Raw genomic sequence first — 27,104 nt, forward strand, 5'->3', positions numbered from 1 at the left:
GTGGCAGCATCATGGTTTGGGCCTGCTTTTCTTCAGCAGGGACAGGGAAGATGGTTAAAATTGAGGGGAAGATGGATGCAGCCAAATACAGGACCATTCTGGATGAAAACCTGTTGGAGTCTGCAAAAGACCTGAAACTGGGACGGAGATTTATCTTCCAACAAGACAATGATCCCAAACATACAGCAAAATCTACAAAGGAATGGTTCACAAATAAACGTATCCAGGTGTTTGAATGGCCAAGTCAAAGTCCAGACCTGAATCCAATCGAGAATCTGTGGAAAGAGCTGAAAACTGCTGTTCACAAATGCTCTCCATCCAACCTCACTGAGCTCGAGCTGTTTTGCAAGGAAGAATGGGCAAGAATTTCAGTCTCTCGATGTGCAAAACTGATAGAGACATACCCCAAGCGACTTGCAGCTGTAATCGCAGCAAAAGGTGGCTCTACAAAGTATTAACGCAAGGGGGCCGAATAATTTTGCACGCCCCACTTTTCATTTTTTTTATTAGTTAAAAAAGTTTCAAAAATCCAATAGATTTCGTTCCACTTCACAATTGTGTCCCACTTGTTGGTGATTCTTCACATAAAATAAAAAAATTATATCTTTATGTTTGAAGCCTGAAATGTGGCAAAAGGTTGAGAAGTTCAAGGGGGCCGAATACTTTCGCAAGGCACTGTATATGTATATCTATATCCAGAATTGTGTTGCTAAAGTGCTGATCGGACTAAAAAATTTTGAACACACTTTCTTTGTGCTAAAAAACCTGCACTGGTTACCATTACCTTATAAGAAAGCCTTTAAAACTGCGTTGTTCGACCCATGAGGCATTGCATGTGTACCTTCAAGAGTTACTGTCCCCACCTGTCCCGGCTCGCTCTCATTCATTTCTCTGGCTCTAGAGTCCTCCACTTTCCTAAGGACCACATCTTCACATTGAATACTCCTCCTGACCATATTAAAAAAACACTATGTTGTAGTTTTTAAATTTCCCCTCAAGACTTGTTTTGGATGAGCTATGATTTGGAGTTTTATTATTTTCTTTCCCTTTATTTTGTACTTACAGGATATTAGATTTTACTGTATACTTTGTATACTATACTGATATTATTGTAGAAAGTGTTTGGATCACAGAAGTGACTAATGAGCATGCCAGTAATCTAACCTCCAATGTAATTCCTATTCTTCTGTACCTTAAAGGTAGACTTCTATATATTATGGAACAAGTAAAGGTTTATTCCATGCTGAAAATAAAAGAAAGGAAACAACGTTTCAGCTGTGGAGCCTTCTTCGGGCTTGGAAGTAGGACACACAAAGAAGGCTCCACAGCCAAAACATGTTTCCTTTCTTCTCTTTTAAGCATAGAACAAAGCTTTATTTGTTCCTTTGCAGCCTATGCATGCTGACGCAGCTACCTACCTGAACTTCTATTACGACTCAACAGTAACACTTCAGCATTCAACTCTAAATTGACCTTAAATGTTTTCAGATTTACTAAATACAAATATAATGGAATTCTCAAATACGTTTTAAAGCAATGACATTTTTCATTGATGAGTTTCCTTAGCGATTTCTCCATTCTTTTCTACCCATGTGGTGTCAAACAGCCACAGGATTGCAAAAATATTATGCACAAAATATCACAATAACAAATGAAGGTTCAAGGATGAACTGATGAGCCAGAACATTCAGGAGGAAGACCCAGGAGAATCACCAACAATTTGGGTGGGGCTAAAATACAATGGAAAGACCATTGAAAATGTCCTCCACTATACAGTATATACCTATATATACAAATTGTTTGCAGTACTTTTCTTACTAGTGAACTAGTATATCAGGGACATAAAAACCTGTGTTAAAATATTCTGAAAGAATGAATAGAAAGAGCAACTCTAATTTGAATAAACTACAATGGGCAATCTCTGAACAAAAATCAGTAACTGGAGAAAATGGCAATAAATAAACAAGCATGTGATTTAACTCAAGAGATTATGTTATAACTTCATAATCAAGTTGTTTTATTAAAAAGATTTTATCTAATATAAAGAATTATTAAAGCCCATAAATAGACATAATGGTCTGGAAATAATCCCCCCAAGTACATCCATGCACAAACTTAAAAAAAGCAGTGGTAAAAATAAACTCTGAATCTTTCCTTCAGATTGCTAATAGGATATCCTGGTGTACAGTGAAGAACTGCAGCCTAATTCACCTTTGGGAACTGGAGCACAGCACAGTTGTACTTCTTGTTTCACATCTTTAGGAAAGCTCAAGGCTCCAGCCAAGCAAAATGGGATCAGTTTTCTAAACTATGCTTAATGGGAATGCTGTTTAACCTTTGCATGAACACAAGCAGTACACATGCGCACTGTGGATCCTTGCTACCAAAAGATGTTCACAATGCAACATTTTGGTCTGCCATGTACTACAGAGCCCAGCCATATTCAAAAGAACACTGCCATAGTGGCATGGCCTGGTTTTCCCACATTACCTCAGCTGCCATGCCAATATCAGGTGTTTGCATGAGAGTGTACATTGGGCCCTCCATGATGCACCAGGCCAAGGCTCCCACTCCTGCCATGTTTGTGTCTGCTCCATTTTGAGCCTGGATTTATATCGAAGACATATGGGATTTACAATCTGAAATGTCTGGGCCCTGCATATTGCAGATCAATAAGGTCTTGTCATAAGGATAACAGATTGCTTTTTATTCAGATTCAGATTCCTCAAAGTCCTGAGGAATGACTGAAGCCTGGTTTTCTACTCAGCCTTTTGGAAAGAAACATTCTCCATCGCTTAATTATGACTCTTTGACAGAAAGTAAAAAAAAAACATTACACCATAACATTTAAGTACAACCTCTTGTCCTATACATAGGTCTTACTGAACATACAGTCTAAAAATCACACATGACGCAACAGAGAATCAAAGTGGAGATTTAGTTTCGACTATTCAGTTATAGCTAATAAAAGAAAAAATCAGCAAAACATCTGAATCCACTGCATAAGGCAAGCAAGGCACTTGGAAATTATAATTAGCATTTTAAAAATACCATAAAAAATGAAAGCCTGACTGTACATGGATGAAAGCACGAGGTAAAAGGCACTATACTTCAAAAGAAGTTTGAACTAAATGACGAGCCTTGCCAACAGAATGTATCTCAAACAATTCCTCTGAAATATAAAGTGCATCATGCGACTTTGTTAAACTTTTCAAACGTGAGTGTGAAGGTCTGTTTCAGTTATAAAGCTGTATTTCAACAGCACAGCGCAGTCAGTATTAAACCATGCCTGGGCTTGCATTGCTTTGTTGCACAGAATATGGCTTCTTTGTGACGTTCCTAGGGCTCTTCCCATATAGTGGCTGAGTGAATAGGACACGTCCTCGCCTGGATTCGAGCCCCGCAATGAGGCAAGTAGCGGTGTTTAGGCTGTATGAGTGAAACTGACCATTTCTCGTGTACAACCAGGCACTGAAATGTGTGCTGAAAAGATTGATGTCACTATCATTACCACCAGACAAGATGAAATGTGGACATCAGCCTGTTTTCGTTAGCACTTCCTTGTATGTTTGAGGGATCAGATAGCAAATCTCAGAAACACCTGCTCCCACATGAGAAATGTCAGAGGGACATACACAGAACAGAGAGACATGCAGTTCTGAAACAATGCTCTAGACTCTGAGTTCTCAAGGAGTGTCTAGTTTTAATTCCAACCTCTTCATTTGGCTCTTCATGCTGTTAAATTGAACTGTTTACATGTAGAAAACTGTTTTAGTTCTTTAAGAGAAGAACAAAGTTAGAAATTGGTGTGCAACCTGTGTCAGTGAGTTCTACCGCTCCTCTCACTTAAGTTTAGTGTTTCAACGGCTTGGCTGAATTATGGCAACGGGTCCATTCAGCACTTAGAATGCCCATTATGAGAGTGTGAGATAGTTATTCCCACTGTATCTGCAAATTTAAACCAAGATGAAACAGAATGCTGCTCACTATATTTCTTAGAAATGATACATATAAAGGAGAATATTTGCAGAACAAGTCTGGAGTGTTGAAAAAAAACAATCAATTGGTTCAATTAAGGGATTGAAGAGGATCACTGATTAAGTGCTCAGTGGGAATGAAAACCATAAGGTACAGGATTACTCCAGGCCAAGGACTGGGAAACACATCTAGTACATAAGACATTCGAAGCACTCAATGGCAAAAATAACAATTGTTAAGGCTAGGTGAAAAGTTCACTGCACTGACTAAAAGCCACATGTTTTTTACACTGTATTATTGAGGAGCCAGATTTCTGTGGATCACCCTATTACTATTGCTGTTTCTGTTGATAGCAAAATGTAGTCAATCATCAGTAGCTGCTCATACAATCATTTATAAAAGTTACAGCTAAAGGAACCAACACAAAGACTCTGGTAGATAAACCAATTCTAGCAGATTTATCTGTAACTAGATAAAACGTGATTAGCAGCATGATTTAAAATTAACAAATATTTTAAATGTTTCATTTAACATTGATTGCTCTTGAAACAAATGCAAAAATAGACCTCACCTCAAGCTTCCACAGTGCCCTTCTGTATAGACACTCACCATGAGTTAACTTCTGCAATCAATTCACTGTCCCTGTCACCTGTAAATCAAACTAAAGCACTGCAGAAAATGCTGAAATGTATATACAGACTGCATAGGGGCTGATCGTTTTGCAAGATTTTCTGCTTTTCAATGTATTTAGCTATTCTAAGGTATAAATCAATGATCAGAGTATGTACATTAGATGCATTCTTTACAGCATTGCTTCAGTATGCAAGGTGTATGTATACAACTGTATACATGATGACATCATGAATGCAATTATATTTACATTTCTTATCTTTAAACCCTTATAGAAATGTTTTGTCTATGGATTTTTTTCTCAATCCTTTATGCAACTATCTATTTATGGATTCTTGTTCTGTCCATTGCTTGAAGGGCTTTCTGTGGTTTAGAGCAAGCAGGGAAGTAAAATAATAAAGAGCACAATTTTCAATATCATATCGAAAACACAGTCCAGGTCCAGGAAAATCTGACATTCTACAAAGAAAACCACAAACCACATTTATCAAGAATGTTTCACCCAAGTTTGATTCATATCCAGATTTCCTTAGAGAAGTGAAAGGCAATTTGAGAATCAACGGCACTTCAGAAGCCAGAAGCCACCATTTTATTAGTGGTACTGGTCTGGACAAGTAGAGATTGTTTGACTCTGATAAACTGCCGACAGTATCTAAACTCACCTTTTTTTCTGGTAAACAGTAGAATTAGACAACGAAACCAGACTAAGTGGTATCATATCACACAAATTTAAATTCTGAGTTCCATTCAGCTGTATTTGCAGAAAATGACCACAACCCAAAACGTGTCTACAGACAGCACAATATGTGTAGCAACAGTTTTAACCTACTGTCCTCTAGTGAGGGCAAAGACACCTTAGATCTACACCTCTTTGCTTCCAGAAAGCAGCATCAGCACTTTCAGTGACTAAAAGTTGTTCCTAAATTTAACAATTGACCTTTCCTTTAACCTTGCTATAAGTGACTTTTGGGTGTAAATCCAACAACTTGATAAATATGGCTTTATTTTTCATTGAACTTGTTATTTACAGCATTGGCAGTGTGAAGCAATGTAGTGCATTACAACTATTACTGGAGGCTGATTAAAGAAATAGTAAAATATGTGTGGTTCACATTGCCACATTCCATCTTGTTTCTAATTCGTTCTCAGGAGTATCAGAGTTAGAAAGCAAAACAGGACATACCCATTCAGCAAGGAAAGCGAACAGATTTAAAATGTCTGGCTTGAAAAGCAGAAGAACGTAAACCAAACTCAAAACACCAGGGAAATCCTGGGCTCGATTATCCTTGCTTCTCTGTACAGCACTGACTCCTTGCAGATGTCTGTGAAAAGCCCAGGGAGGAGAAGCTGTTCTGGACCCTGACACTCCTCCCTGCTGGCTTCTCAGGTGAAGAGATTTCCAAATGCAGCGCGGAGAGGAGAAGAAAAATAATCAATGTTCCTGAAATGATTCTGCCACCTGGGCAACTTCTATCACGGGAGGAGAGCTTCCTGCTACAGGACCACACCAGCAGGCCACATGGTTCAGCTTGGCTGACTGGACTTCAGGGCTGCAAAGACAGGGAGGGAGAGGGATGTTGGAAGGAGCAATTCTTCATGCATCCCCATTACTATCAATAACAGGCAGACAGGACCATTAGATCAGGGGTCTCTAGGAGACTCATTATCTAGCAGGCAGCCATTAAATCACTAATTTCTTAAGTCCTGGGATAATTTAATTTTTTTAATTAGCAATACAGAGATCATTTGAGACCAATCTGTGAAGACTATGCAGCCCCCAAAGCCCAGAGTTCTCTTGATTCATCAGATTACTTTCTTAACTGATCTATAGTATACAGTACAAATGATCCTAACCAAAAACAGCTGTTTCAGGGCGACATACAAAACTCAACTTGTCCAGGACTGGGGAACTCTGATTTAAGTAAACAGCAATGGGCATGTTTTAATAAGTACAAATGAACTGATAATTCTACAGCCTTCTTTGTGAAGTTCACTCTTTCTTGTGAAATAAGAATACTACCTGGACATTGTACCTGGAGAACCTCCAACAGTTGTGTCCCTCATATCAGAACCAAAAACCATAATGCAGACAGACTGAGGATATGTGCTGATCTCTCCGTTTTTCAACTGAAGGTGATTTTGAGAAGCACTCGGTGCTGTAATGAAGCATGCGAAGGCCACTACACACCACAGAACTTACAATCAATCATATTGTGGCAGTTTGTTACAAAAAGCAACCTTGACTACTTATGCTTAATGGAAACCTGGCACAAGATCAATGACCATTTTTGTTAAATTGTTTTGTTACTAGTGGCTCTGACTTTGTACAGCCACTATAAAGCAAGCAAGCAATTATATCCTCTTTCTTCCCTCAATCCACAAAAAATCTGACTTTTTGGCTTTTAAAATAACCTTTGCCGAGCCACACATTACTAAAATTATTAAGTCTGGTTTATTCCAAAGACAAAAACCACATAGGAGGACAAGGGTTTTGTAGAGCAAAGCAAGTGCGGGTTAAATAAATAATTGTATAATATTTCAATTGATTGACTAATCCACATTAATCAGCTAATTTAAGATGGAACCAGAAATAGAAGACTGTAGTCAGAGAGGACCAGGACTGAAAAACTATACCAAATATTCCCTAAAAATATGCAATTAAAAAGAAAAACAGTTTCAAAACTGGAATGAAAATTGTAACATTCAAAGAGTTTTAAGACTGCTTAAATGTCACATGGATCACATAAGTCATCATGCAAAACTACAAATTTCAAGAAATAGTTTAAATTTATTTAATTACCATAGCTTTATTGTAACACACTCATCGACTAAATTTCATACAATTTAGGTTACAAAAGTCTGAAGTACTATTCATTATACACTAACAGGAATTCTCAAAGGTTTTGTTCCTAATTTACTAAATGTAATTATAAGCATGTGAAGATGCAAATCAAGCTACAGACAATATATGTTTGGAAAACAACATAAAATCACATTTCCATTTTAAAAATAGCTTTTGTACTGGAGCAAAATATGTGAGAGTGTGTCCTGTTAGCTTGTGCTCTCTAACGCTGTGCAGAGATGTGCTGCTATATCTCAGGTAGGGTTTCAAGCCCTTTCGTTCCTGGGAAACTGGCTTCCTCAGATCAAAGGAAAAGTCTACTGATCTAGTGGCCTTTACAAATTACAGGTAGCTCATCACAGTTATATACTCCAAAATGTTACAGTATGATACTCAGCAAAATTACCCATTGTCCTCTCCCATTTCTTGGTCAGCTTCCACAGCGGAGGACTCCACATACCCGTCCACACTGCACTCGCTCCCCTGTCCTGACGGCCTGCGGAGGATCTCCGGGCCAAGAGGCACATCCCTGCCAAACACAGCAGCGTTACTGCGGCACGCCAAGGAACTGCATCCTGAAAGGCACCGGCACTCGTAACCCAGTGCTTTGGTAAGTAAGAGCTAACAACAGGGACCCAAGAAGCATTAGTAGAAATTAAAAAGTACGTTATTTATTTCCAGAAACAGTCATGAAAGCTAACCATGAACTAACCATTCATGCTGTGGATGGAGACTCTCTGGGATGAATTATGAAAAGGTGGATGAATTTCTTGGATGAAATGAGCCTGTAAAACACGAGGTGAGCCAAACAAATCCTTCTGCGAGAAGCACTTTCTCCTGTTACAGCTGGGTACTTAATTTGAAGGGTCTATCAAGTTTGTAATTTTTAAGCTCAATGACTACTTCAGTAAAAATCCAGGTCAGCTCTATATGAATTTTTTTTTTTTGGGGGGGGGGGGGGTTAGGAGGAACTTTTCTTCCTAAAACAAAACATTTAACACTACAGATTAAGCATATGTGGTCGTTAACTTTTAGATATAACAAACAGCCAAGGCCTGAACTAGGTCACACTAAGGATATCGCAACACAGTGTAAGAAAATTATAAATGTCCTATGAAGCAATATCTAGGATACGCCCAAGGCAACTTAAAAAAAATATTGAACTCGGACCTTAAAACGTAATATCACTGAAGGACCAGGAATTGATTTTAAATGCTAAATAAAGGACTATGAGAAATGCAGTGGCACAGTGGTTAATGTTGCTACCTTGCAGCGCTGGAGCCCTGAATTCAATTCTGGACCTGGGCTGTTGTGTGTGGGGAGTTTGTATGATCACCCTGTATTCGTTTTGGTTTTTGAAGGGTACTCTGGTTTCCTCTCACAGTCCAAAGACATACTGGGAGGTTACTTTGGCTTCTGCTAAATTTGGCCCTGGTTTGTGTGTCTGTGTGCACCCTGTAGTGTTTGCGTTGCGTTGCTTGCCGGGAGTGCTGTTACATTAACTTTGCTGTAGAGTGTGTTATTGTCACACTCTTTGCTTACTAATGTACCGATATTCATAGTTTCAGCTTTCAGAATATGCACATAATATACACTAAATACTTTTTTGGAATGAGTGAGCCTGTTGATAACTATTCAGTCAATTGAAAATGCCAGCTATAGTGACTTTCTTTCAATAATCATAAAATGAAGACAATTACTTTATTCTTTTTTCCAAGACATCAATATGGAGCTGTTTTTCTTCCAGAATCTTCCTGAGAGATTCAATTTCCCTTTGCTTCTCAATCAGTTCCTTCTGCAGTCTGTAATTTGTCTCTTCCAAAGTTTCACAGAAAGCCTGCGGGGCACCAAAAATATGTTTTGGCTTAATGTGGCACAGCATCGACATGAACAAACAAGAAAGTCAACTATTAATGAAACACACAGGCCAGTTTTCATAGCTTCCAAATAGCTGTAAGAATTAGATGCTACAACAAATACTTTCAAAATAAACCGAAAAGCCCAATCAAAGTTTGCATGTTAAGTAGAGAAAAGGGTAATATGACTTCAATTACAATAGTATGCTGAGCAAATGGAACTGGATGTTGGGAATGTTTGTCTGGACATGAATTTAAATGTCTTATGGTCCTACACTTACCACTTTTGGGTAGAATACAAACAATGTAATTTTGGTAATCCATTTTCTCATGGATTAGCAATAAAAACAGTCATGGGTCTACATAACACAACTGTTTGATGGCATGCCCATTTTGACTTTACTATCATTCCATGTAACATTCTGCAAGTCCGTCTGTTTCCTATTTGCTAGTTTATGGCATTTTATTATAGAAAGACAGTACACTCTGTGCACCAGTCGTTTCTCTACAGTCATTCTGCTAGATAAAACAGCAACATATCCTGAGAATCTGGCTTTGAAATTAAATGACCAACTATAGTAAAGGATCTTCTTATGTGATTCAGGGAAACATTTGCTCCTCACAGACATCATGAATAAAAAAATTCACTAGCTCAAAAAAGGTCATCTTATTTTCTTAAAACAACAATAAAGAGATATACAAAATGTACAGTATGCTTATTAAACAACTTTGTCACATTATACACAAAAACATTTTTGTTATTTTTGTTTTTTCCCCTCTAATGTGCAGCTATGCACGAAGGGAAGCTGGTTCTCTTTTCTGAAGGAGAGCAGGAGCAAACCCCTGACAGAGTTCCTTGTAGACTTGTCCCGGGTGATGACTTACTCGGCTCTCCTCAAGACTGTCAAACGGACCAGGAGGATCATCCAAGCACAAGAACTCCCGCACTGCCATGCTAAAAAACAGACAACAACAACATCAGTATTTTGTTTTGGTTTCAAGGAGCACAGTTATTACAGCCTCTCTGAGAACCATTATCAAAAATGCCACAGCTGATAGAAGTTTTTTTTTTCTTACTGGTCCAATTGAAGGTAAACCGATTACATTTACAGAAACTGTGCAATAAGTACATTTAATATGTTGCATATTCTTTGCAGCAGATTACTGTCCAGGAGAATCTATGGCTACAGGCATGCTTTGTGTTCCAGAAGAATCTTAATAAAGAAGACTTTGACTTTAAAGTTCAACACTGGCAAATCACTTTATTCACTGTTTTAATCTTAAAAGTTTAAGAGAACATATCTTAGGTTTTAACACTTTAAGGAGGAAAATGAGAAAAATAAAACTTGAAATATTTTCATATTTTCATTTTCCGCGACACTTTGATGTTATTAGGCTATTTTTATTTACCTACTGAGGCACTGATTGCCCTGTCAACCTGTCTGCTCTGGGCTCATCTGTGAATAATTTCGAGTTATTTGAAAGAAACTAGAAAACAAAGATTTGAGCATCAACCTTGTTTCAGAATGCATTTAATGGAAAAGTATCATCTTTATTATTTACCTCATATGCAAAAGTAATACCATCACAGTTACTTGAATGTAAGTGCTCAATAGAAAACACAGCACCTGAAAACTGCCCTTATTTATTTTAAGTGTTTTTTTTTCTTTATATAAAACATCATTCAATGCATTAAAGTGTTCAAGGTGACAGTCCGGTGACAGATAGGGTAGAGGGTTCAATATAGGAGACAGCTCAGCAGGTGTGAGCCTGGTCAGTACTTGGATGGGAGACCTCCTGGGAAAACCAAGCTTACTGCCGGAAGAGGTGTTAGTGGGGCCAGCAGGGGGTGATCACCCTGTGGTCTGTGTGGGACCTAATGTCCCATTATAGTGACGTGGACACTATACTGTAAAAAGGAACCGTCCTTTGGATGGGACGTAAAACCAAGGTCCTGAGACTCTAAGATCATTAAAAACCTCAGGGTGTTTCTTGAAAAGAGTAGGGGTGTTGCCCAGCGTCCTGACCAAATTTCCCATTGGCTTTTTACCAGTCATGGCCTCCTTATAATCCCCATCTATGAAATGACTTCATTGCTCTGTTCTCCTTCCAGCTGATAGCTGGTGTGTGATGAGCGTACTGGCGCACTATGGCTGCCGTTGCATCATCCAGGTGGTGGTGGAGGGGAGTCCCCATTACTTGTAAAGCACTTTGAGTGGAGTGTCCTTATATAAGTGTAAGGAATCATAATAATATATAGAATTAGATAATATTGTAATTTCGAAACCACATTAAATGTTCAGTCATAAGTACCACCAGCCACAAAACATTTTGAAACAAAGAAACACGCAGGCTTATTGATAATCTGAAAATCCAAGCTACACGTGAAAGGTCTTTCCTATTACCTACAACTCAAATATGCTTGTGTGGGCTGACACCTAAGGAACTGTAAGTGTGGTGAAGGTCTGTGAGCTTCAGCCTTGTGACTCTCTAGGTCAGTGTTATTCAGCTGTGCTTAATGTCTGCCGGTATGTGTATCTGCTAATCACCAGTGCCATTAACTGCCAGTAATTGATCTTCTTGCTTGTTTAGGCTTTTTTATACACTCAGACCTTGGTTTAAAAAATACTTGATTACAGTGGTTCTCAGTTGTGGTCCTGGGCAACTTCAATACATCCCTGGTCTTAGACATAGGCCAACTGATTTCAAACTTCTATTTTAGGTAATTAAATTTGATTTCAGATTTCAAAATGCAAAGTGAAATTTTTAACTGGAGCAAACTGTGTGCTTATTTGTAAGTTTTGGGTGCAACACGCTAAATGATAAATACTGACTCAATATGGGAGTTGAGTTGGCACTGAGTGAAGTTCTATGTGCTGAGGTCATAATAATGCACTTTAACAAGGCCAACATAAATATCATTTACAGGCACCAATTAGCTCTTGTGATTAAGATTCAGTTAGAAAAAAAAACAGCAGACACAGGAGTCTTGCAGGACCAGAACTGAGAATCACAGACCTAAGGACTTCAACCGTTTAATAAGTAAAAAAAACACCCTGGAATTTTTAATGACCACAGAGAGTCAGGACCTCGGTTTTATGTCTCATGCGAAGGACGGCACCTTTTTACAATATAGTGTCCCCGTCACTATACTGGGGCATTAGGACCCACACATACCGCAGGGTGACCACCCCCTACTGGCCCCACTAACACCACTTCCAGCAGTAACCTTGGTTTTTCCAGGAGGTCTCTTAACCAGGTACTGGCCAGGCTCACACCTGCTTAGCTTCAGTGGGTTGCCAGTTGCGAGCTGCAGGGTGATAAGGCAAATGGGTTGACATATAAGACATGTGAAACAGATCGTATAAATTTTAATAAAGAGCTTAAGACAGCAATCCTTCAGCTATACAGATGTCACAGTCATCTTTCGCCTTGATGTGTCACTAAAGGGAGAAAGAAATTCATTAAGCTGTGTTGAACAAGAAAGAATGAATTTGCTTTTACTTCTTTATCTGTGAAATTTTCAGGCATAAACAGATTAACAAAGCAGGTTTTCTATAACTCCATGATATCAACAGAAATCCATCCATCCATTTTCTAACTGCTTTATCCAATTCAAGGTCTCAGGGGAGCCTGAACCTATCCTGGCAAGCAATGGGTGCAGGGCAGGGGGACACCCTGGATGGGACACTAGTCCATCGCAGTGCAGACACACAGACACAGAGACAAACACATTCACACCTAGCACCAATTGTCCAAAAGCCAATTTACATACAAGTATGTCTTTGGATTGCGGGAGGAAACTGGAGCACCCAGTGGAAACCCAGGTTAACACGGGGTCCTTATATAAGTGTAAGGATTTAATAATAATATATAGAATTGCATAATTGCATATAAATTCCACACAAACACCAGCCCATGAATTAAACCCAGGGCCCCAGCACTGTGAGTTATTGCAATGCTAACCGCTGCAAAATAGTGCCAACCTTCAACAAAAATGTTCTTTTTAATTTACTTTTGTCATTTGCAGTGCCATCAGCAAACACACTTTTGCGGCTGCTTGATAACTGTATTTCTTTTCAGAACTTTGCATTGCTTCAGGGAAAGAAACACAACAAGAATTAACAAGCAAACAAGGAAACGTCAGACCGCAAGTGGCTTCCCACAGGTGGCCTGTTTGCCACGGCTGCAGCTTCGCACTGCGCGCTTCATTAAGCTTGAACAAATGCGCGGGCCCTGCTGAGAAATGTGCCACATACCAGTTTGCAATGTCTTTGTGAGCCACCAGGTTCTGTAGGAAGGCCTGCAGCCCCAGCTGCCTGTCCTCTAAGAAATCTGGGTCATAGTTGTCTTTGAACCAGCGCTTCGGCGGAAGGGAGAGGCGAAAGCCAGGGAACATCTCCTTGAGCTGGAAGGAAAAAATAAACTTTCAATTACTGAATGACACTGGGCAACAAAACAATCTATCTATGGTACTATGAAGAAATATACATAAAATCCATCCATCCACCCATGCTCGAGTTCATCCTAACTCAGGAATAAAAAGATCAAAACAGTGGTAAGAAACCTGCAGGAGCCAGATGGTTTGTTTCTACTGGAACTGATGGACAGGGCTGAGAACTTAATAATGTCTGTCAGCAAGAAGGGGCCATTCAGCCCATCTGACACATTTCATTCTGACGATCTTGCCCAGCCGCAGCAAGAAACTAGGTTTCAACTTTGAGAGCATGGCTGAGTAGTTTGTTCCCATAACACTTTGTGTGAAAAAGTTCCTCCTGTAATCAGTCTTAAATACACTTCTCCTTCTCTTCCACTTCTGTCTCACAGTTGTTTTTTGGGTAAAGGGAGACTGGAACAAGACAGCCATGCTCTGGCACATATCCTGGAGTCTGTTCTGGGCTCACGAGCGATCTGTGTGAAGGGCAGCTCCGGGAACAAAAGAATGAGAACAGAAGCAGAGCCTTTGTACAGACACACCCTGAAACCTGCTCCAGCCAAAAAGCCTTCTCACAGAACAAAATAAATCTTCAGAAAGCACAGGGATCTTGAGAAGAAAGGATTTAGCAGCTTGTGCCTTCACATACTCTGGGGATCTTTGATAACAGTACAATGATCTCTTCTCTCTTATAAAGAAACAGGCACTTAAACTTCTGTTCCACTGAAGTCTGTTAATTATACATTAGGCATCGCACCCTCTAATTCAAGATTTGCTCTTTCCTTAATAAGCTACAGCCTAGGAAAGCAGGAATGAAAATAAGAAGGTAAATTTAATTAAGTAAAATTTAAAAGAAAAAATAAATTTTAGTACAGATTGCACAAATACTGTTCCAGTGAAACTCCTGTGTAACTTGAATGATATTTATTCCAAATCAATACATCAATTATACATTTTGTACATCTGTACACTGCTAAAATGAAGTTCAGTATCCTAGCCAGATATGAAAAAAATGTCTATTATTTTAGATGTAATGGGATGTATAAACAGAAACTTGTGCTCAATTTTTTCAGAGCAATTTTTATAGATTTTTACAAGTATTAGATGATGATGAAAATTTTGCATATCTTCCAATTTCTTTAAGATGCTCCTACACTTGACCATTCCTGCCCCCCACCCCCAGTGACAGAAAGACTACTGGAGCCTAGAGATCAAGGCTACTGAGTGGGAATTTTGTCAGGACAGACATTCTTTTTTTATTACTACCTTATGGATTTTCTGTTTAATCAGGCTTCTAAAAAACAACATTTCATTGTTCTGTCATGCACAATCACTTCCCTAACTCTTTAAAAAAACAAAGGCAACCCTTGTACTTCAGAGTCAGACAGGCATATGAGAGGCTGTGAATATTAGCTATTTAAAAAATGTGTATAAGAAAAGGAATTCCAAACCTGCTGCCAACAAAAAGCTCTGCTCTACTGTAAAAGTGAGTTTGACAATGAGCAGTGAGACAAAATAAGATTCAGCCTTCTTTTCTGATGAGGTTACATAACCATGAGAGATATCTCTTTGAAAAACAGCAGTTCACCTCCCCAAAGCCATACACTCTTGCTACTGAAACAACACTAAACTGGAGTTTCAGTTCTGTGGAATTAGAGCAAATGAGCACAAAGTACACAGAGAAACGACTCTGGAACAATAAAAACGGGATGTGAAGGCGGAATGCAGAAAGCCAATAGATCCATCCTTCCATTCTGGCACCCCGTCTGTGTCAAGAAAGTATTTTATGTGCAAGTTAAACCACAATTAAAAAATAATAATGCTACAATTTCTTTAATGTGAAAATGTATTTTTTGTAAACTTGTAAGACAAGTTTTATATAGATTTCCAGTTGTAGTAAAACACCTCCAGTAGCCTACACGTCTAGCTTGACAAAGTGGCTTGTCTACCGTTCGCTAGTTACCTGGATCTGACGGACTCAAAACCAAATGAAATATAAATGCATTATTTCAGTGACTTTAGTTGGTGTACCTCTGTTTTGAGATCTCTTAACTCACTCTTCTTTTCTGTGCTTCAGAAACCTATTATGTACTTGATTATACAGGTAACTGGTCATTTTTTGACTGGGCCTCCATTAGGATAATTCATAGCAGCAACAGAAAGATCAGCTGTAGGGAATTTGTTGCTCACATTTGAACATGGAGATTAAAAATATGTTGTGTTGTCAACGAGGGGCCTCCTAGTGGCCTTAGGGCCCTAGGTAGTTGCCTAATTCACCTATGCCAGGGGCTGAATCTGCCAACAGGTCAGAAGTCTTAGATCCATGGTTCTCAAACTGTGATACGGTACGCAGAGCGCCCCCAGGTGGTACACCAAATGGCCCTGGAAATTTGTTGTGTGCACTGAAAAATTGGAACAGGTTTCATATTTTCTATTTTAATAAAATTAGTTTATGTGTCAAGTACAGCCTATGTACTATGATACAGCACGCACTAATACTTGAGTGGACAAAAAGAGCTACTATGTAATTCTATACTATTGTATAGGAATACGTGCTACGAACGTAAGTTACCAATTGTAGTTTTAAAAAAGTTATCTCCAGCAAATAGGGAGGTAGGAGAATGTGCGTGATTTTGGAACAATGGCAATCTTGTGAGCACAGGAAAGGGTGATAGATAACAGAAAAATATTTAAGGACCGTCCTACGTCAATCTGGGAAAAATACATCGAGCGTCTCTGTGTTTCGGTCTCATGCACATGAAATAAAAACTTATTTTAACTTCTGAGACAGACTCCTGAAACGGAATTGGGGAAAAATGCAAGCTTGCAAATTACTAAAGCAGGTAAGCCCCACACTACTTGTGAAGAACTTTGTTTACTGTTGCCAAACAGATGACATGTATTATGTGTAGAGAAAAAGCTGCTAAACAGCTCGACCTGCTGCCCCCTCTGAAAGACACAGTCACTCGCAGAATAATTAATATGGCAGATGATGTCAAAAGTACGCTGAGAGAGCGCGTTAAGATGAGCAGATGCTTTTCACTGCAATTAGATGAGTCTGTAGTCGATTTGGCCAGTTTGCTCATTTACTCATTTACGTTAGATACGTAAGAAGTTTGAGGGTATGTCCCACGAGGACTTTCTGTTTTGTAAGCTGCTACCAACAAGAACCACAGGAGAGCACATATTTCACCTTCTGAATTAATTTATCGAAGAGAATGGCGTGGACTGGATAAAATGCGTTGGGGTTTGTGCAGACGGTGCTAGAGCGATGACAAGCCGACACAGCAGTGCAGTTGCACGAATTAGAGAGGTTGCTCCAGATATGAAGTGGACGCACTGCAGCATCCACCGCGAGGCCTTGGCAGTCAAGAAAATGCCTGAGAATTTAAAATCGGTTAGACTCTGTTGTGAATTGTATCAAGGCTCGACCAATGATCTCGCATATGCTTTGTTCGACAAAACAGGCTCACCCCTCACTGAAATCTTAAGTGCTTTTTTATTGTTTATTTTTAATTGTTCTTGTGCCTGTTGTCTTCTGTAAAGCGCTTTGAGAAGGCACCTTTAAAGGCACTATATCAAATAAAGTTTATTATTATAATATTTATTGTATGTGTATGTGAGTGTGTGCACACACGTGCCCTCATGTTGGTAGTTGAGATTTTCTGTGGTTCCTATGAGAAGATGACTTGTAGGTGGTACATGGATGCTTTGGTTTGATCGGGATGGTACTTGGCCCAAAAAGTTTGAGAACCACTGTCTTAGATGCATATTCTCTTCAGCACAACTGCAGGTTCTGTGGAGGGACTGGGTCAGAGCACAGACAGGCTTTCAGAATCTCATCTTCATCTCTGAAGAGAAAACTGTCCAGTCATACAATCCCTGCTAGGTTAATCTCTTCTGCTGCACAAAACTGGGAAGATGGAATTCATTCCAGCCTCTTCCAAAAGAAGATCTGAACAAAACCTGTGTATTTAACCCTAAAGCAAAACCACAGATAATGCACTGTAGCCTCAGAAGTGATAAATACCAGGAGAACTGGAATATGCAGGATTTTATCAGCTTGGAACCAGCTGAAGGGACTTGTGGAGTACTAAGCATGAATATCAATGAAAATGAAAGCCAGAGAAAGTAAATGGCTAAAAGGTCTTTAAAAACAGCTTAAGAAAGTTTTAGCCTAGAAAGCTGATGAATGCTTGTTTTCCAAGACTAAAACAACCAACTCCAGCTCCTACATCTCCGCTCAGTAATGGCTTTCCGGGGAAACAATGTGTGTAAATAGAGCAATACTGTAGAGTACACTAACTCCATAAAAAGATCAATGGCCCACTACAAAAATTACCCCTTCTAGGTACTGTGAAAATGTTTGCTCCAATAAAGACTTAAAATGTCAAGTCCAAACTAAAGCACTAAGCAATACAAGATTTGTGCTATACTTCTGCTTAATATACAATATACAGAAGGGATGGACTGCAAATTTTTATTATTCATTTTTTCTTTTATAAGATCACTCAGCATGTATATTACTCCAATCTCCTACATCTTTTTGAGTTAAAAGCTTGTCATTTAGTTACAGTACAAAATCTAGGCATTACTCTTGGAAACTTAAATGAATGCCAATTTTCGAAAAATGAAACCACATGCCAGTGCTGAACAGCATTAGTGGGGATTAGTGTGGTATGACAACAAGCTCTGGCAAGCTGGAATTCAATTTAATTTCTTATTCAACAGCATAATTATTCTTTAGGTCACCTATTTGAATAATAGTAAATTAAATAATTCTGAATTGAGTGCATAGCATTTTTTTTTCCTATAGGACTTTTCATCTCAAAGGATTCCAAGCACTTTACATATGAGAGACAGGAAACCCACTTCATCTGCGACTGGAGGGCAGCACCCCTCTGGGTTACGCATGGTGCCCATTGTGCACTAGCTGCCCCTATACAATGGAACAGTGATGAAGAAGCGTGAAACTGCTTAACCTGTTGAAACAAGGGGGAATTTTAGGTAGGTCAGATTTAAGTAGGCGTTGTCTTTTTTCACTCATAACTTTAGCTTTGAGTACAAAACAGCAAGTAGTTTACAATCCAAGACAGTTTAAGAATTTAAAAAGAAGGGAAGGTTGTTTTCATGTTAGTGTGCTCTATCCTAATCGCCAACAAAGCCTTTTAGCCAGAGACAGAACTGCTCAATAAAATTCCATTTACATTTATCAGCAACACAATTACACTAAAGCAATATAATGTTAAGTTCAGTAGTTACAAATGGGAGACATAAAAAAAAGGGATGTTTCTCTATATAATATAATTTAGCTGTTGAAAAATGAGGGGTTTATTAGACACTTAAGCAGCTCATGCTGAAACAAGAGACAGAGTTAAATTCAACTTCATATATTCCCTACACTGACCAAGAACTCTCGAAAGAGAAAGGACTAACCTATTTGTGCATGTCTCGTTTTGCTAAGTACATACTGTATACCTACAAGCCAGCTCTGTTACATCACCTGCTGTTTACTCATGGTGGATGTTTTGCAGAAAAGTCAGACAGTGCTGGACAGGAGCTGCCACCAGCAGCCTGACCACAGCACACTGACGTGAGCCACACCCTTCCCACCATGCCTCAGGTGAGGCTGCCTTTCAACTCAGCATTCGAGACGTCAGTCACCCACAACCACACCAGACAAGCACTCATACGATATTACACACCTCTCCTTGTGAGAAAACACAAACAAATTCAGTTTCACAAGACGCACTGACCTTGTCGTTCAGCCGGGAGAAATCTGTGTACCGTCGGAAGACCACCCAGCTCTCCTCCTGACTCTTTTTCACCAAAATCTTATAAACCTGCATTGGAAACAGGAATTACCACTTCTGAAGCTGAACCATTTCAATTATGCTGTCAATAAGCCTCGTCTCTTTATGGATTAATACTAAAAACAGAATACATTAATGTGAACATAGATGGTGTGATGATTTGTTTAGAAGCTATACTTGTGGACATACAGGGCTGAAATGGATATGGAATTGGACAAACAAAATAGTTGATCACTCTAATGTGCTTTGAAGAGAAAACAGATGCAGACTGTTCATGCAAAGTACAAGCCATGATAAGTCATCATTTAGAAGTTAGGCATACACCTGTTTCTGTTCCTTTTGTCGATATTTTATTTACAAAACACATTGCATTCACACAAGAAGTTGCAAGACTTAGCTCTGCAAAAGACTAACTACCAGTCCAGGTTTGCCTGAGAGTGGAAGTTTTTGAAGAGATCACTCATTTCCTGGGACAACATACTTGTGCCGTTAACTTCAGCTGAACACTTTTGAGACAGAGGAAAAGAGAAGCTATTTTTAAAATTCTGAAGTCAGTCATCTGTAGGTCCAGCCCTTTGCCATCTCATAACTGCACTACTGTTTTTATTTTGTTCAGTGTCATTATTTATGAGTGTTTGCAAAGCTACAGAGATGTTTCAGTTCTCTAATCTGACCTCCTAAAGAGCCACTGTTGTTGAATTGTGTGGGGTTTTCAAAACGTTTTTACAAAATCTTTTACAAAATCTTGGCCAACACAGTGACCTAACAATGATACCTATATATCCACATGACCCATGAATTACTTAACTAATCATATGCTTAAATTAAACTTTAATTCTGTTAACAATAAAGGCAAGCAACCTTAAACACTGAAAAAAAGAAGAAAGAAAACACAACATTTTAGCTGTGGAGCCTTCTTCAGCTGTGAGAAAGACAAAGCCAGAAAGACACAGCCTTGTCTTTCTCACACCTGAAGAAGGCTCCACGGCCAAACATTGCATTTTCTTTCTTCTTTTTTTCAGCATGGAATAAACCTATTACTTGTTCCTTTGCAGCCTACACATGCTGACGCAGCTACCCACCTGAACTACTACAACCTTAAACTCTGATTACTGCATGTAAATAACTTTAAAAAAATAGATTTCAGACAATGTGCTTATTGGTCATTTAGAAAAAAGCACCAAAACAGAATATTTTAAGGATGTCAATATTGCATCAATATTGTATTTTCCAGCAAAGGAGGAGGTGATACAAGGAATCTAATTTCGAGGAGTAATTCATTAGAAGGAGCTTGGCTAATACTGCAATCTATACCATAGTGCCACACTACCAATGATTAAACTGTCAATGTCTGAAGTGAGTCACCACACCTGTGATTCAAGATGGGTCTAACATTTATGTATGCTCTGATCCCATTCAAGCACCTCAATGATCTCTGAGAATCAACAGACTGACATGAAACAGCAGGAGAGAGGACATCGGATGTAACTACTTAGATGTAAATAATTATCAACTGTCATCGAAACTGTCTAAGAACTGAAACCTCTTCATGAAAGTATTTTCCAATATGTTTTAACAAATTGCTTATTACTGTTCTCAGTAATGGATGTAATCACAAGCACAGAATGTCTTTATAAAGTTTTTTAAAGACTACAAATACATATATAATAAAGTAAAAACTGACATTTACACAGAAGAGTCTGTGTAGTTTTGTGTATGTTATACATTATTGCTTATTATAGGATTGTTCACACCACGTGCTTAAACTGGACAAATGAAGGAAGAAATCTGTCACTGAAGTATTCTTTTTCAAGAAGGCAAAAAGGTATAAACAGTATTTCTAAAAATAGTTTTCTATTTTCTGTATTTCTTGTGTGTTCTTTTTGGTACCACGTCTGCTATTCACATGTGACGTCCATAAAAAAGCAAGGATATAAGGTTATTTTAGTGACATTAAAAATACAATTTATTTTGAAAGGGTGACGTGATAGGAAATTCACAATTGATATGTTGCTGCACTGAAGCTGTCACAGGCAGCTTTATATCTGTTTTACTGGGCTCCACTTTAGTAAGAATGGCGGCTTATACAGTGTCTGTGTTTAAATCTGGTAGTCTTCCCTCATATTCATCCAGCTTCCTTTTTCTCTGACAGAGAGTGATTCTACTAGGTGGCCTAAACCTGTAACTTTATACTAAAGTGACTTCTGCTGAGGCTAAGGCTGTTTACATTATCAGCCTTCTTTCTCTGCTTGACCTGTAAGAATCTGGCACAAACCTGTTACCCTCATTTGCAATACTATTTTTAAAATTCCTTATCAACAGCTGTGCCACTTTGAGATTGGACCCATGTGTTTCAGCAATATAAACCTGCTCTGGCAGTGGATCAAAATTCTGCATTTAATTCAGACAGCATATTATTGGAAAGTGTAACACACCCTTTTCCTCTGAACCAAAAACTGAAATGCCACACTAAGGCTTTATCCAGACTGGGACCCTCCTAAAAGTGTTTTTTCCTCTTATCAAGCAGCTTCCTCTGTACATCCAATATACCAAACCTCATCAGGCGCTGAAGCAACCAGGACTGTGCCACTGTGATCTCTGAACTGTGTCAATGTACCCCTCTCCATCACCTGAAATACCTGTAAAACTAAAAAACTCTAACAGCCTGATCCATGCTAACAGCAGATCAGATTTAGCTGTGGATTAATTTAAAACTTCAACCCACTATCCATTTGCAAATTTCAAATACATACCTTTATGGTAGGTTATAAGTGGCCTGTTGTATCCTATAATGGAAACCCCAACTTTGCAAGAGGGTTCAAGGTTTATGTTCAATCAAGGCCTGATGCTTCAAGATGCCGCTGGCTAACCAGACCCTGAACCAGACCCCCACAGCGCATGGCCACACCATTAAACCACATGATTTAACTGTCTGTCCAGGACTACAGGGCTTAAAGCAACTGAACGTCTCTTAAAGTTTCACATGTAATACACAAAAAATAATCAAGTGCTTTAAAACAGAGCAGGAATTGTGCCACACATCAGGTGTCTTACGGTGAATTTGGCTCGTTCCTCCATGACCTCATAGCCCAGCACGGTGGGCGTGGCCGGCCGCTCCTCCCAGCTGGAGGCCTCTGGCGGCAGCACCCGGTCACAGCTGGAGTACTCCATGGCAGAGTCAGCCCCATTCAGCTTAGTCCTGATCACGGGGCTCTGGCACTGCGGCGGGGTGGCACACGACTGCTCGGACAGGCTGCTCTTTTTCCCAGAGCCGGCGTCGTCACCGGGGCCCCTGGAGGAACTGGAGCTGCTGGAGATGCTTCCAAAGGACGGACTCCTTTGGCTCCGGGGTCGGGCCCCACCGGGCAAGGCCGCGCCTTCCATAGGCACTGGCACGGGAACGAAAGGGGTGGCCATCTCCTGCTCCTGCAGAAAAGCTGTCAGCCCTAAGAGGTCGTCCACCAACCATAGGGGACCAGGCGCGGCCAAAAGCACGTGGTGCAGCGCTGACTCTTCTCAACGGTGTTCAACTGTAAGAAAATTAAACGCAAAAATCAGCCTGTTTTGGTAACGAGTGCCATTTGTTCGTACTGTTAGCATCATTTAACAAGCCGTTGCAAGTGCACAGGAATCCTGGCTTATTGGATTCTGGGGGACAACATTTCTTGAGGTGTGGTGGGAATCACTGCCTGTTTAAATAACTGTTTCACAAATTAGATGTTATATATATATAATAGATGTATAGCCTACAGATTTATATAGCCTACAGATATATAGCCTACAGATTAAGCAATAGAAAATGCTTCTGGTAGAATCTATGGCAAAGCCTAAAACATTCTTCATCTGATTCCTTATCAAAGTACAAGAAATGTTTGTCCTGGTAAAGGTAAACACAGATTAAACCATTCTATGTAACTAAAAAGAACTAAAGAGAAGGCAAATCACCTGTCAGGTGTATAAAGCCTACAGGAACTCTCTGGTTCCGATTCTATGTAATGAGCACTTGATTACCCAAGACAATGTAATTTCTTTCTCTGATCACACTTTAATGTAAACTTTACAACGAGTGTATTTTACCTTACACAAAATAACAGTGCTTTAACTTTGTACATACTTAATCTAAATATAAAGCAGGAAAATATAGCAATATAGCAATACAATACAATACAATAGCAATACAAGGCACAGCCTTAAAATAAGATGTAGAGTATGTACAGACCTAGAGTAACTTGTAGCAGTCTTCTGTTTAAAGGTGATTTGGGCTGTTCAGTTTTCCATTCCTTAGATTAGACTCATTCACTATGACAGACTTGCTCACAGTCACTAATGTCTGGGCTAGTCTTGTGAGAATTCACTCATCAGTCACAATCTGAAGTAAAATTATACAGTGAGACCTAATAGACACTTCCTCATGAGTTGAAAACTGGCAATTCCTATCTGCACAGTAACTAATCTAGCCCTGAAACTGAACTTCAGATAGCATGAGATGAATCTGAATTTTCACAGGAATTGCATTAAACATATTTAAAGAACACACATGGTGCTAACATCTAGTTTGCAAACATGTGATGTCACATATTTGATGTACCTTACCAGAATGACTGGACTCTGCTTTTAAATATTGTTAGAATTATTTTCCGTTTTGGGATCTTTTTCTGCTACCCCAGTTGATAAACACGTTAAATTCAGAAACAATCATATCGCAAAGTTAAAGAAAGCTGATAGAACAGATAAGTTCTGTATATAGTTAACCAATAGCTGTAAATTCAGCAAGGCACAGGTTAACTCTAATTAATCTAAAAGCTCCAGATCCTTAAGGCAAAGGGGTCCCAGTTGTGAACACCATAGGCTCTCTTGCTAATTACAAAGACTCGGTGATCTTCGAGTCAGCAAATAAAGACACTCGCTGCGAAAGCAGCTTCGTTTGATCAAGGAAAGACGGTAGCTTGCTCACATACATACGACTCGGTCAGCAGCTATTATTGTCCGCAAGCACAGAAATAAGACTCGAAATAAAAAAAACAACCGCTTGAACTAGCGACTGACACAAAACAACAACACAAGCTACACTCAAAGAGCATACGGTAGGATCAGGCGTGTCAGCTTGCAGACACCGATAATTACGCTGCAGATTTGTTTTTTCTTGTAATCTGTTAAAACACGTGAACCTCATCAAGAAGACACATTAATAAAATAAAGTACAAAGTCCCAAGTAATTGCAAACTGTTAATCACACGACCACATTAGACTCCGTATGAGCATCTCCAGCCCTGTGAGCATGATGGGGTAAACAGGTTTAGCTGAGTCAACACAGATGGAACAGATCAGTAGCTCCGTAAATACCTGCAATCCCTATCTGTAGATAAAAAACAATAATCCTGAACACGTGTGAGATTTTATTCAACCTGCAACCTCTATATGCAACGCCTTAATTATAATATTCGTATAAGCAAATATCCTGAATTCGCATCCTACAAACACATTGTTTATTATTACGGCTACCATGCGATAACTTTAAACACAGCTTTCGTAATTCAGTGCGCTGCTATTTTCTGCTCTCTGGGGGATCCGGTGTGACAGTGCAGGTGAAGTCGACCCTCCCTCACTTCCTGAGCCCGAATTATAAACAGGATCACATGCTCTGCGATTCCAGCCACAAAACAGCGAAGGCGGTGAAATTATAAAAGAACGCATCACAAGCACCTTTTATAACGCACGATAAATTGATATCTTACCTCAGTTTTCGTGATTCAGCACCAAGAAGCGGCCTTACATATGGAATGAAACTTCTTTTTCACATGTTAACACATCCCGCAGAGCCCTCTGCCATCTCGCCGCATACAGACCTTCATTTTCCAGGAACAGGACGTCACGCGTTGACTACCCGTCCCACGCCGCAGGAAGGAGCACGAGCCAATGGTGAATGAGCTGCCGGCACAGAAACTTTACCGGCTCCCAGTACAGCAGCGTACTGTAGTTTTATCCAGACTGTAGTGGGTACAGTTCTTAACACGGTATATAATTCTCAATGCAGTTTTTTTCATTGTAGCGTGCTCAAAGTAACGAACAAAATACATTGTATTTATATTACAAATATTTTTTTTGTTTTTCTCAAAGTCTCTACAGTGTCACAAAGCTCAACAGAGATCACAATTTGCAGTGTCTTGATGGGTCTTGGACGTTAGATAGGGGGTTAATGTGCTGTTTGTACCACCAGGACTTGAGCCACAGTAACAACCTTGCAGGAGCCCCAGCTGGGTTTAGGGCAGTGTCTTCCAGACTAGGGAGACTTTGAGCCTTGGTACTCTCTCCCTGAGGTATTGTTCAATCAATCAATCATGGTTTATTTATTAATGCACAACAATACAGCATACAGCGGTGGTTGTCGGCAGTGAAATGCATTTTCCGCGAGCTCGCCAAGGAGAGATGGGGCAGAATTTGATAGAAGGTTACAAGAAGAATACAATAAATTATTGGAACAATTTACAAGATTACGCAAAATCTTGTAATTCTTGCAGGCATAAAAAAAATTGAGGGCGAGGAAAAAACACGGGAAAAGGCTGTTTTTAAATCTGCCGGTCTTTGCAGGTTTCAGTATCGTTTCCAGAAAGACAAAACAAATTGTGGCTTGGGCAACTGGGGTCCTTGATTATAGACCTGGCTTTCCTGAGGCATCTACAGTAACTGAGTAGATATCCTCAATGTCTGGTAGTATGCAGCCGGTGATGAACTGTGCTGATTTCACCACCCTCAGCAGTACTTTGCGATCCCAGGCAGAGCATCTCTCATACCAGGCAGTGATGCAACCAGTCAGGATACTCTCAACAGTGCATCTGTAGACGTTGGCTGGAATATGTAATGGCATGCCAAACTTCTTTAGCCTGTGGAGAAAGAATAGGCACTGCTGTGCTGTTTTGACCACAATGTTGGTGTGGTGAGACCAGGTTAAGTCCTCTGTGATGTTAACACCTGGGAACTTAAAACTGCTGACCCTCTCCACTACAGACCCGATGATGTAAATGGAGCTTGGAGCTTGGTGATAAGCCTTGACGGTACAATGGTGTTGAATGCTGTGCCGAAATCAACAAACAGCATTCTCACATACGTTCCTTTCTTGTCTAGGTGTGAGAGGGTAGTGTGTAGAGCAGTGGCGATGGCGTACTCAGTTGATCTGTTCTGTCGGTATGATAATTGCAGTAAGTCCAAGGTGTCAGGCAGTGAAGAGGTGATGTGTGCTCTGATCAGCTGCTCATTCCTCTGGCCTTCAGTCACCTTCGTAATCCAAGACTCCAGTTTCCAACATGAGAAGAAAAACCTCCTGCTCTGGGTTTTAAATGTACTCCCTCATAGTGTCCACTTGTGTCCTCTGGTTCGTGTTTCACCTATGGTTCAGATGATATCTGCTGGGTTCACTTTGTCAATGACTTTTTGGATTTGGGAATCAGGTCCCCTCATTATCTTTTCTGTTCAAGACTAAATACATCATGTTTTTTTCACCTGTCAGGGTAGGGATGCAAGAAGTTACAGTTCATTTTGACGTAGATTTAAAA

At 39.6% G+C, this 27,104-nt stretch overlaps 2 protein-coding genes across 4 annotated transcripts in view; one reads left to right on the plus strand and one right to left on the minus strand.

Moving 5' to 3' along the window:
• Positions 1-1,974: 1,974 nt before the first annotated feature.
• snx16 (sorting nexin 16) lies at positions 1,975-25,482 on the minus strand. Of its 3 annotated transcripts, none has more exons than XM_015354522.2 (8): positions 25,290-25,482; positions 22,609-23,084; positions 19,498-19,584; positions 13,566-13,714; positions 10,192-10,261; positions 9,151-9,287; positions 7,911-7,979; positions 1,975-6,158 (listed from the first exon to the last, which is right to left on the minus strand). In XM_015354522.2, the coding sequence occupies exons 2-8, from the start codon at positions 22,969-22,971 to the stop codon at positions 6,041-6,043; spliced, it is 993 nt and encodes a 330-aa protein (XP_015210008.2). In that variant the 5' UTR covers positions 22,972-23,084; positions 25,290-25,482; the 3' UTR covers positions 1,975-6,040. The 3 variants fall into 3 exon arrangements, with proteins under 3 accessions (XP_015210008.2, XP_015210006.2, XP_015210007.2); XM_015354520.2 differs by having other exon boundaries at positions 7,857-7,979; positions 25,290-25,477; XM_015354521.2 differs by lacking the exon at positions 25,290-25,482 and adding an exon at positions 23,774-25,075 and having other exon boundaries at positions 7,857-7,979.
• ttc19 (tetratricopeptide repeat domain 19) overlaps positions 18,742-27,104 on the plus strand; it is a 37,366-nt gene continuing 29,003 nt past the window's right edge. Inside the window, exon 1 of the mRNA XM_069191112.1 lies at positions 18,742-18,748. The gene's annotated coding sequence lies outside the window, so the exon portion shown is untranslated. The remainder of the gene's footprint in view (positions 18,749-27,104) is intronic.

Source organism: Lepisosteus oculatus, chromosome 6, assembly GCF_040954835.1.
Source record: "Lepisosteus oculatus isolate fLepOcu1 chromosome 6, fLepOcu1.hap2, whole genome shotgun sequence".
In the NCBI taxonomy this organism is placed as follows: Eukaryota; Metazoa; Chordata; class Actinopteri; order Semionotiformes; family Lepisosteidae; genus Lepisosteus; species Lepisosteus oculatus.

Excerpts from the sequence above, each read along its gene's own strand:
- snx16 (XM_015354520.2), bottom strand. The coding sequence starts at position 22,971 with ATGGCCACCCCTTTCGTTCCCGTGCCAGTGCCTATGGAAGGCGCGGCC. Across the intron at positions 7,980-9,150 it reads GTCTTGGAAAAAAGAATAAA|GGATGTGCCTCTTGGCCCGG; the intron begins GTAATTGTCTTC and ends TGTGTTTGGCAG. Across the intron at positions 6,159-7,856 it reads GAAATGGGAGAGGACAATGG|CCCTGAAGTCCAGTCAGCCA; the intron begins GTAATTTTGCTG and ends CTGTCTTTGCAG.